This window comes from Pogonomyrmex barbatus, unplaced genomic scaffold, assembly GCF_055798465.1.
Source record: "Pogonomyrmex barbatus isolate J1 unplaced genomic scaffold, ASM5579846v1 scaffold11, whole genome shotgun sequence".
Classification (NCBI taxonomy): Eukaryota; Metazoa; Arthropoda; class Insecta; order Hymenoptera; family Formicidae; genus Pogonomyrmex; species Pogonomyrmex barbatus.
Window position 1 is genome coordinate 6,653,245 of NW_028297107.1, and position 10,834 is coordinate 6,664,078.

At 30.9% G+C, this 10,834-nt stretch overlaps 2 protein-coding genes across 7 annotated transcripts; one reads left to right on the top strand and one right to left on the bottom strand.

Annotated features, from left to right (window-relative positions):
* Nucleotides 1–500: 500 nt before the first annotated feature.
* Ube4A (Ubiquitination factor E4A) lies at nt 501–7,458 on the top strand. 2 transcript variants are annotated; one of them, XM_025218101.2, is made up of 15 exons: nt 501–733; nt 943–1,416; nt 2,206–2,598; nt 2,674–2,997; nt 3,131–3,324; nt 3,399–3,521; nt 3,670–3,867; nt 3,945–4,062; nt 4,619–4,804; nt 4,889–5,034; nt 5,125–5,274; nt 5,343–5,586; nt 5,698–5,857; nt 5,929–6,133; nt 6,852–7,458. In XM_025218101.2, exons 1-15 carry the CDS (start codon nt 722–724, stop codon nt 6,994–6,996), a joined length of 3,072 nt encoding a protein of 1,023 aa, XP_025073886.2. In that variant the 5' UTR covers nt 501–721; the 3' UTR covers nt 6,997–7,458. The 2 variants fall into 2 exon arrangements, with proteins under 2 accessions (XP_025073886.2, XP_088927001.1); XM_089070875.1 differs by having other exon boundaries at nt 502–1,416.
* On the bottom strand, nt 7,396–9,840 carry aay (phosphoserine phosphatase). Of its 5 annotated transcripts, none has more exons than XM_011637811.2 (6): nt 9,542–9,840; nt 8,581–8,720; nt 8,356–8,490; nt 8,132–8,277; nt 7,821–7,982; nt 7,396–7,698 (listed from the first exon to the last, which is right to left on the bottom strand). In XM_011637811.2, the coding sequence occupies exons 1-6, from the start codon at nt 9,611–9,613 to the stop codon at nt 7,610–7,612; spliced, it is 744 nt and encodes a 247-aa protein (XP_011636113.2). In that variant the 5' UTR covers nt 9,614–9,840; the 3' UTR covers nt 7,396–7,609. The 5 variants fall into 5 exon arrangements, with proteins under 5 accessions (XP_011636113.2, XP_011636117.2, XP_011636114.2 ...); XM_011637815.3 differs by lacking the exon at nt 9,542–9,840 and adding an exon at nt 8,928–9,172; XM_011637812.2 differs by lacking the exon at nt 9,542–9,840 and adding an exon at nt 8,866–9,171.
* Between the last annotated feature and the right edge of the window lie 994 nt (nt 9,841–10,834).

The following is a 10,834-nucleotide window of genomic DNA, read 5'->3' on the forward strand; positions in this document are numbered from 1 at the left end:
TCTCTTTTACAGTTGCAGCATCGAGAATCGAAGAAGAGATGATTCGAGAAAAAGGAAATTAAGTTATAAAATTATATTTCCAAATTATATCCAATAAATATATCCAAAAGAAAACAATAATCATAGTAATAAAATAAAATTATATCTTATCGCAAGACGAAAGAAAATGGGTTCTCGCTTTACTATTAATTATCTTAATAATAAAAGTTATAAAAAAAAAAGAGGAATATATATATATATATAAAATGATAAGACTGTAAAATGATAGAAGTTATATACCTTAATATTTAAAATCGCGCATGCGTTACCTAAGGTATCGCTCGACTGCACCTACGTCATTTCGGAACGTCTGCAAGTTTTAATTTTCTGCGGACGTTACAGTCTCATTGTAGAGACCGCTTAAGTCCCGGTCTACAATAATGATTTAAGCCTTAAGCCGTAAGAAATGGACGAATTATAGTCGAAGAATAGAAGAATATTCGACTATGAGTGATCAATTTTTTATGGTTTAAGACTTAAATCACCTATTGTAGACCGGGATTTACCAATCGTGTATCAATTATATAAGAAACTATCGATAATACAGTAGTGTTTTATTACCGACTGTGTAAAGAATGATTTTTCTAAAAGTTAGACGATGCGCCACTAAATTTTGCTGCTCATCATTCTTCAACATTCTTCAAATATCTTTCGTATTCAACGAAATGATGATCGAGCGGCAATGGTGTTGTTGGTAACGTGAGGGATACATATTTTTTGGCATATTACTCATCAACTTAAGTGATATATGGACATCAATGATAAAATGCGTTAATTCGTTGGCAATTTAATTATGTCCGTCGCGAAGATCTCGTGAAAAAGACTACAATCATGTGCGATAATATAAGTAACAATCCGTTCGCCGGATTGTTTTCGGATAATGCTGTCTCATTTTCTTCGCAGCAACATATGATCAGTGTTGGAAGTAACGATGCGAATTATATGAAATGCTCATCAGACGCGATTAAAAATGAAACCGAGAACGCGACGACGGAGACTACAAACATTGATGAGAAAGTCGATGAGCTCATGGCACATGTATTCGGTTTGACATTGCGTCGAGATAGCGGCGAACATTCATCCAGTAGATCTCTGATATATATTGATGCCGATTCGATGGACCATGCAGTCTTTGAGCGTTTAATGCTGCCAAATCCTAAAGCTGAAACACGAAATGTCGATAGCCATGTCGTTCAAACACAAACTCTAATTTATCTTTACGAATGTTATTGTCGTTTAAAACATTATCAAATGAACAATGATGATTTGGAAGAGACTATAAACAACGCTTGTCAAATTGTTCTACGAAACGCCAATACTGCTTTACAAGAACCTGATTTGTTTCAGAATCAGGATCAAGATTTGATCAATAGCCAGGTAATATACTTTTTCAATAAGTATTTTATGAAAAAAAATGTTACTGAAATGAACATGGTCAAAATGTGATAAGATGTATATCGAAGCTATGTACAGCATGGATGTCTGTTACCAACTTGTTATCGACTATTATTTATTAAGGTGCAATTTCATACAGCAAAGCAAAATTAGCTTTTACCTCTATTCCACCTCAACGAAAAGCAGCAAAAGCTATTGCTAATCGTCTTCTTTTTCATGGAGCGAAGAAAAGCCAGCATTTTATTCTTATTCTCAATGCAAAACAGCAAAACACATAAAGATTTTAGCGATTTGATATTTGCCGAATTATAATAATCAGTACATCAAAGAATAGAGCAATATAGATACATTTATAGATATATTTATAGATACATTTATTGAGAAAGAAAAAATTATATAAAAAGAAAAAGTATTGGGTAGCACCCATTTTCGAAAATCATAAATAATGATAAATAAAATCATAAGTAATAATAATCATGTAATAAAATCATAAATAATTATAATAATCATTTTCCATAATTTTAAAATTGTATGATAAATATCTGTATCTTTTATTAATTTCTCTTTTAGTTTTTTATTTCATTGACAATACTCTTCTAGTGTTACTTCACTATTAGTTGGACAATGTCGAACTTTTCAGTGTGCCTTTGCTAGTCCACTATATTCATCGAAAATTGATAGAGAGGATAAAAATTAGCTTTGCTTCGCTGCATGAAAAAGCAGTTTTATGCATGCATTATATCTTAATAATGTTTTTATTATTATTTATAGATTCATAGTCAATTTATTGCTCTGTTTATGGATGATACTATATCACAGTTGGAATTACCATCATTTATTAATGATATAGTAGAAGAATTAATAGCAACAAATACAGAATGTGATACAGAGGATATAATTGCAAAATCATTCTCTCCGATCCTTGATATTATTCAGAAAGAAGCAGCTCAGAGTAATCTTTTTAACTTTCGCAAACAATGGTTTGAGCTGCTGAATGTATTTGCCACCATTGATCCATTAGCAAAGTTGTTAATTCTTCATAGCACACCAAAGAAAAGTCACGGTTTTGCATATTCGGATACTTTATTGGGCGCATTCTTCAACTTGAGTTGTTTACCAAAAACACCTAATGATCCATATAATCTTTTTGATAAACCTGCGCATGTAAGATAATTTTTTTTATTGATTAAACAGTTTGCATTATATATGTCGTTTTATGTATTACTAAAATGTTCACAGTCAGACTCAGTCATGGAAGGTATATGGATCGGCATGAATAGTCTGAGTGAAGGCCTACATAAAGTTTTCCACTCCTTATTAAAATGTTCAATGGAACTTCGTCACTTGACCTTACAATGGTTAGGTAACTGCCTTCATACAAATGCAAATAGGGGAAAACTTTGGAACACTCATATGGAGATGGGATTATTAGGGGTGCTATATGTGTCGGATGGTTTTATGTTGAATATAGGCAATGTATTGTTACGTCTTTGTCAACCATTTTGTGCTAAATTAAATGATACTAAAGTACCAAAGATAGATCCTACATACTGTAGTGCAGAGGTTGGTTTTCCGAAAAAATTCAACAGTATGATATATTGTCAATAATTAATGTGATTCATTAGCTTGCATGTTAAATCTACATTTAATAAATGCTTATTGAAACTTGTTTATTTTCTGTATATGTTTGTATTAGATGAAAGATGAAGCCGAGAGTCTACAACGTGGAGTACATTTGAAAGGATTGAGTTCTGAGACGTGTTTGATACCAACTCCACAAGGTGAAAGTCGACCAATGTCGAATTCATTCGGATTCATAACGGAATGCTTTTTTCTCACACATCGTGCATTAGATCTTGGTTACAAAATTATCATGGATAAATTTATAAAGTATGGAAATAACGATTGATTTTATAATTTTCAATTTCTACTCTTGTTGCAAAATATATCACTTAATTCTGCAGGACAAACGAAGATTTATCTATAATACAAAGATATTACAATGATGCTTTAGAATCATCCAGAGAATTCATCAGTTCAGAAGAAGTGGAGCACCTCTCACAACAATTGGAAAATCAGGCATCAAAGTATGTATAAACATCCTTATATATGTGCACATTTTTAATTCTCTTTCCACATATTTTTGTTATGTATTATGATTAGACTGTATTGTAATATTAATTTATATGTGAAATAAATCATCTATATCTATATATGAAAATTCATCTTTTTTAGATATTTCACTTTTAAAGCAAGTTTATTAGTACCAGAAATGTTAGAACATATGGTAAATTTTCATGCGATGACGGCATTTTGGTTAACACAAGTCAGTTTGCACGTTGCAACTGAAGAAGAGGAAAAAGAAAATTTTATACCGAAACGATATACACCTATTACATTCCCGTTACCAGAAATTGTTCCAATCACACTAAGGTATGTTCAATATATATAGCAAATTACAATAGATATAAACGGAAGGAATACAAAATTTGATAAGCACATTTCTACAGATGTATTCCCGAGTTTATAGTAGAGAATGCCATTGATTTCTTGTGTTTTTTACGTCGCTGCAGTCCAGACACATTCGAGAAACATGGTTCGAGTTTTCTGAATCCAATTTTGACAGAGGTAAGTGAGGCAGAACGCAAGAAATATAATCGTGATTGTTAAGGAGATGATTTCTGGACTGACCAGTGAACTCCGACGAAAACACACATATGCACATTTAAAAACATACATAGATACATTTATGTATATTCACTCATATATACATTTCTGTATACACATGTGAACAAATTTTTGTATTGCTTTTTTGTATTACATTAGATATCTAATTTAATTATAAGAACTCAACGTTGTTTCTTCATGTAATTTTCTAGTTTGGCAATATCAGTTTTGTAGGTACAGGCTAAAATTTTTATATAAAGCAAATATTGACGCGACTTGATAGCTTTGGACGCCATTTTAAAGTACTAAATGGCAAAAAAGTCTAAATTTAAAAAATTTTTTTCGTTCTTGATACGAAATTCATATGCTAGATCGTATCAATGCATAAACTTTAATTGTGGAAAAGGATTTCCAGTCCTATAAAGTTAATAAAAAATGAGAGCAATACAAAAATTACTGCGTCGGTAATACAGACAAGTCCAGCATCCCCTTAAGTTACATGTTATTTTCTTTCTAGATTATAGTTTTGATGGAATCTCAGCATCGTTTATATAATCCACATCTGCGAGCGCGTTTAGCTGAAAGTCTAGAAGCGCTTTTGCCGATTACAGACGATTATGTCACTCAAGATAACTTGAGAACACCTAATTTAGGAACATTTCATAGAGAACAGCTATTTCTTACTCATCCATATAGACAGCAGGCAAGTAAAATTTTGTGTAAAGTTCATTATATCAAGAGATGCGTACATAGCTAATTATTCCTAACATGTTATGTTTGCAAACAGATAATTGTCAGTTTATTACATGTCTTTGTAAGTATCGAAATGACTGGGCAAAGTGTACAATTTGAACAAAAGTTTAACTATCGTCGTCCAATGTACATTGTCATGGAATATTTATGGAAACTTGATGAACATCGTAATATCTTTATGTAAGTAGAATTGTGATATTTATTCAATATTTTTGTCCGATTTATTAAATTCGATGCTGAACAGATAAAACGTCTCATATAACATGTTAGTGCTTTAGCTCAAGAGGCGGAGAATAACATGGAAGCAGTTCAACCACCTCTGTTTCTACGTTTTATTAATTTGTTGATGAATGATGCTGTGTTTCTCTTGGATGAAGCCTTATCAAATATGACACAGTTAAGACAAATGATTCGAACTAGGTATTTTTAGTAATATATTATATTATGATTGTCTTCTGTTTTTTTCTCACTCTATTTTTAAACACAAGGGACAGCGGAGAATGGCGTTATCTACCAGAAAGTGAATACGAGCAACGAAGAACAAATCTTGAGCATATTGGTTTGATTGCTCGCTTTGATAATATTTTGGGTAGGAAAACTATACAAACGATAAAAATGTTAACTACTGAAATAAAATCAATTTTTTGTCATCCGACTATGGTGGACCGTATTGCTTCTATGCTCAATTATTTATTATTACAACTAGTGGGACCAAATAAAAAAAATCTTAAAGTAAGTTGTAGAATTTATAAATGCTGAATTTATAAATGAAGATGATATGTGCCGTAATATCTATGAAATATCTATAAAATTATAATATCTTATAATATCTATGAAATTCAGGTGAATCAAAAACAATATGCATTCAATCCTGCAAATTTGGTGTTAAATATTTGTGAGATATATATTAATCTAAGTAAGAATGAAAGCTTTACGCTTGCAGTGTCGCAAGATGGACGTTCTTATAAACCAGATTTATTTAAATTGGCTGGTAATGTGCTCGGTAAGTTTTTTTTCCTTTGAGAGATACTTTAGGAAAAACAATATTTATAAAAAACCATGTGTATATCATAGTTCGTATCGGCGGTGCCAGAATTTTGAGAGATCTGGATCAATTTGGAAAAAGTGTAGAGGACGCTGCCAATCAAAAGCGAGAAGAGGATGAAATTTTAACGGGTATTCCCGACGAGTTTCTAGATCCAATTATGTCAACTGTTATGACGGATCCTGTTATTTTACCATCATCGAAAATAAATATCGATCGTTCGACTATAGCAAGGTATATTATTACACACAATTTATATACGAATTTTTTTTTATTTTATACAAATGTGTGTGTGTGTATATATATATGTATGTATGTATATATATATATATATATTACAATATATATATAAGCATATGATACGATATATATATATATATATATATATCGTAATGTTGAATGTCGAACTTCAACAGAAGATACAGGAATGGATTTCGCAAAAAAACCAAGAGAAAATGTTAAGCACTGATACATAATTTATCGTCAATTGTATCACGATAGAACAATATTAAAATTTACGCATATAATACATACTTCGTAGAAGTCTGAAATTAAATCTCAAGATCAAAAATACATTGACAACAACCTTTCGGTTGCTAAAAAAATCCAGATTTATAGCAAATCGTTATTTCATATTCGTTAATTCGCATATAAATAGCTCCATTTCATCATTTTTTATCATCTTGTCTCATAATCTTATGTCGCTTGCGGACATTTCACAATAATTTTGTATACATATTTTGCAATGTAATTATGTACAGAGTTAGGTGTAAACAGGTATAGAATTGTGAGAATTATATATTAATAATTATATATATATATATGCACGCACGCGCGCGCGCGACACACACACACACACACACACACACACACACACACACACACACACACACACACACACACATATATATATAAACAGTAAATTTTATATTTTATAAAATGTATTTTTCAGACATTTGCTCAGTGATCAAACTGATCCTTTTAATCGATCTCCACTTACAATGGACATGATAAAATCGAATGTCGAACTTCAACAGAAGATACAGGAATGGATTTCGCAAAAAAAACAAGAGAAAATGTTAAGCACTGATACATAATTTATCGTCAATTGTATCACGATAGAACAATATTAAAATTTACGCATATAATACATTCTACTTCGTAGAAGTTTGAAATTAAATCTCAAGATCAAAAATACATTGACAACAACCTTCCGATTGCTAAAAAAAAATCCAGATTTATAGCAAATCGTTATTTCAAATTCATTAATTCGCATATGAATAGCTCCATTTCACCATTTTTTATCATCTTGTCTCATGATCTTATGTCGCTTGCGGACATTCGACAGTAATTTTGTATACATATTTTGCAATGTAATTATGTACAGGGTTAGGTGTAAACAGGTATAGAATTGTGAGAATATATTAATATATTACATATTAATAATTACTTAATAATTAAAATGTCTACATAGATGAAACACAATTTTAAAAAAATTATATCAAAAAGATAACTGTATATTTCATGTATTGTGTAAAATAAAATATGTTATTTATAAACATTTTTTACGTTTTCAATAAGTCGATATTAATTATTATAATGTAATTCTTGATAGATGTAATGATTTTTCACTCTTAAATGACCTAATATATTTATTTTTAATTTATATTTTGAAATGATTTGTATTATTTTTTAAATATATTATATATTTTATAAATTATTTTTGAGATCATCAAAATTGGTGACAAACCACTGAGCGCGTAATCTTACATTTTCTCTAACTACGTTTCCACCAAAGCCTGGAAATAAGTATAACAATGACAATTAAATGTAGTTAGTAATTCATAGTATAATTTGTACCATTTTTTAACATGAAATAGAATGATACGAGACATTTAGAGACAATAAAATCCTCAAATACCTATAAACGCATCTGCTGGCGGTGAAGCTTCTAAATCTGTTGAGCCATCACCAATATGTACAATAGTCTTGAATCCTTTTTCCTCTTTAAGACATCGTATTACTTGACCTTTGCCACCGCTTCTAGACGTTGGTTGAGTTTCATCGAATCCAGCGTATTCTCCTACACATATATACATACATTTGTGTGTGTGTGTGTGTGTGTGTGTGTGTGTGTGTGTGTGTGTGTCGTTCATATTATATATATATATGAACGATATAAATGCATGATATAAATAATAAAATACAAATAAGCGGATATATTTCATTCACCTGTAAAGTAAAATTTTAACCTATTGGCATAAATATTGGCATGTGGAATATTGAGTCGCATGGCAATTGGTGTAATAAGACAGCGGAAGCCACCAGAAATAAGAAATACTTGCTTCCCACGTGCTTGTAAAGTTGATATTAATTCTCTAAAATATAGGATGAATATTCATAAAGATACAATATATAAATTTATTTTCATTAATATTCTCAAGAAAATATCTTACTTGACACCACTGGTAAGTTTCGGTTTATGTATATGTAAAAATTCTTTCACTTGAGTTAAACTTGGATTTATAATTCCCAATCTTGTCCGTAAGGATTGTTCAAATGTCATATCGCCTTGCATAGCCTGTTTTGTTCTGAAAAATATGTTTCAATATTTAAAAGATGTGGAATCCAGCATTGCTTCATTGTGAGCAAAGCTATTTAATCAGGACTGGGCAACATACAATTTAGTAATCTCCTCTCCTTTTCCACAGAAATTGGCAAGTTCATCGATGGCTTCTTCCGTTATCACAGTGGAATCCACATCAAATGTTACAGCATCCGCAGTTCTCCATATGTCGACTATTTTGTTTAAATTTGTCATCTAAAATATACATACCGCAGTTAATAAAATATTGATAAAATGAAAAGGAAAGGAAAAAGATAAGAGATTAGAAGAAAGCTTTTCTTTTTTATTATTTTTAAAAACAAGTATCTTAGTGAACAAGAAAAAAAAATTAAAAATATACTTTTCATAATGAACGATATAAAATGTGTCTCATCCTACATAATTATATTCGAAATAATTCACATGCATATAGCCCTCATGTTTCTCACGTGTTGTCACGTGTCATGTCACGTCATCTTATTACTGACGATTGACAATTGCGTATACATCAATTGCATGTTCTCCGACGAATGACGACTATGATCCGACAAAATAGCAATGACCGATTATCACTCTTACGTCATCCAGCATCCAACGAAAAGCGAAAGATCATGCGCGATTACACCGTTATAAGCGAGCACATGGAATGCCTTGCCGCTTGAGCATAGACTTCCGCTTCCGCTTCACATTGAGAAATGTAACAGGAATAAAAGACATGATGAAACAGAATAAGAAATAAACACACAGAAAAAATAAATTGCAAGTCATGAGAGAAAATAAGCGTCTCTTAATAAAAATTAAAGTAGCAACTCTAAAAACTTTTAACGCGCGAATATAAAGATATATTTTAAATATTTTAGAAAGGGAGACGTCGTCGTCTTTTCATTTAAATTCATCCAGTTAGTATCGCGATGATATTCGATTTGATATGTAAAGATGGAGCAATCGATAAGAAAAATCGGCCGGATTGTTATACCCAAGTCTTTTAACCACATGTGAATCGATGCGATGAAACGATGGCAAAGGATGAGAATTACCTTGTCACTGTGAAATTGACAGGCACGACGAACGGCGACAGCGAACCAGTCGGAATGAACTGCACGCGACATCGCGGGAAACCGGGATTTACAACCGTGGCAGAAGGAGGGAGTTCCAGATTTATCGCGCGATCGACCGCGATTTCGTAAGCCATCGCGTAATTGCCTGCTGGGGGTCTAGCGAGCTTGTTATTTAACTTGTTTTTTGCGGATCGTTTCGGCTCTTCGCAACGGTAGATTAGCCTAGCTTTTTGGCGATAAGATTACGATAAGCACATGCGGTCTTGTTGAGGACTTTGATACGACTTCGTCGCACGTAACCGAATTTTCCTTTGAATAACTTGGATTTAATATTCCTCAGGGCACCTTTACACGACTTCTGTAAAAAATGTAAACCATATAAAAATACGAATACGATAGGATGGATAAGATAGCAGTTTGCTATCGTGTATTTGGTTTCATCTAAGAATTTGTAGAAATACAACATTTTACAGATGCATAAGTATATTTTCTATTGAATGCTACGATACAAACAATTGTGATGAATATAAATGTATTAAGAAATAGACGAGTTTTCATGTATTTTTCATGTATGTATTTCCTAAACATATATTTACCTATATGGTAACTTAACATCCAGTAATTGTAATTTATGTAAATTATCAATTATTTAGTATATCGATATTCCATCCTCAAGATCAGTAATTAAAAATTATCCAAAAAGAATAAGATATCAATAATTCTTGCCACGTATCGATAACTAGTCTATAAAGTTTTATAAGTTTCAACATTTTGTGTGTAGATGGCAATACTATAATTATAATGGCGATGAAATTTGAATTATTACAAAAAAAAAACCATAAATAGTCATAAACGCTATAATAATGCATAAAGTATTACTAATAATAATATATAATACTTTGCAATCTTTAAAAAAATATAAAATAGATGCTTTAATAATATAAAACATTTGCTTTGTAAATATTCTTCTATATATAAGATATACAATTTCATGCTAATTGATAAAATAATTAGAATTTGAATTCTAAGAATTTATATCGCAAAAATCTAAATTCTTGAAAATCGACAAAGCATCGGAATATGATTGAACAATTGTGAAGATAAAATAAATTATAATTACTTTATCTTATAATTACTTTTCAATTTTAAAAATTAGAATTTTATTATTTTTCTTTATTTATTTTATATAGTCTTGTGAATAGGAATATATTTATCATATAATAGATAGAGATCATTCTTTTTCTCCTCTCATTAGCAAATTTATGTAAATTA

Excerpts from the sequence above, each read along its gene's own strand:
- Ube4A (XM_089070875.1), top strand. The coding sequence starts at position 871 with ATGTGCGATAATATAAGTAACAATCCGTTCGCCGGATTGTTTTCGGAT. Across the intron at positions 5,587-5,697 it reads CAAATAAAAAAAATCTTAAA|GTGAATCAAAAACAATATGC; the intron begins GTAAGTTGTAGA and ends TATGAAATTCAG. Across the intron at positions 6,134-6,851 it reads GATCGTTCGACTATAGCAAG|ACATTTGCTCAGTGATCAAA; the intron begins GTATATTATTAC and ends TGTATTTTTCAG.
- aay (XM_011637811.2), bottom strand. The coding sequence starts at position 9,613 with ATGTCGCGTGCAGTTCATTCCGACTGGTTCGCTGTCGCCGTTCGTCGT. Across the intron at positions 8,721-9,541 it reads GTCAATTTCACAGTGACAAG|ATGACAAATTTAAACAAAAT; the intron begins GTAATTCTCATC and ends TGTATATTTTAG. Across the intron at positions 8,491-8,580 it reads GGAGAGGAGATTACTAAATT|AACAAAACAGGCTATGCAAG; the intron begins GTATGTTGCCCA and ends CATATTTTTCAG.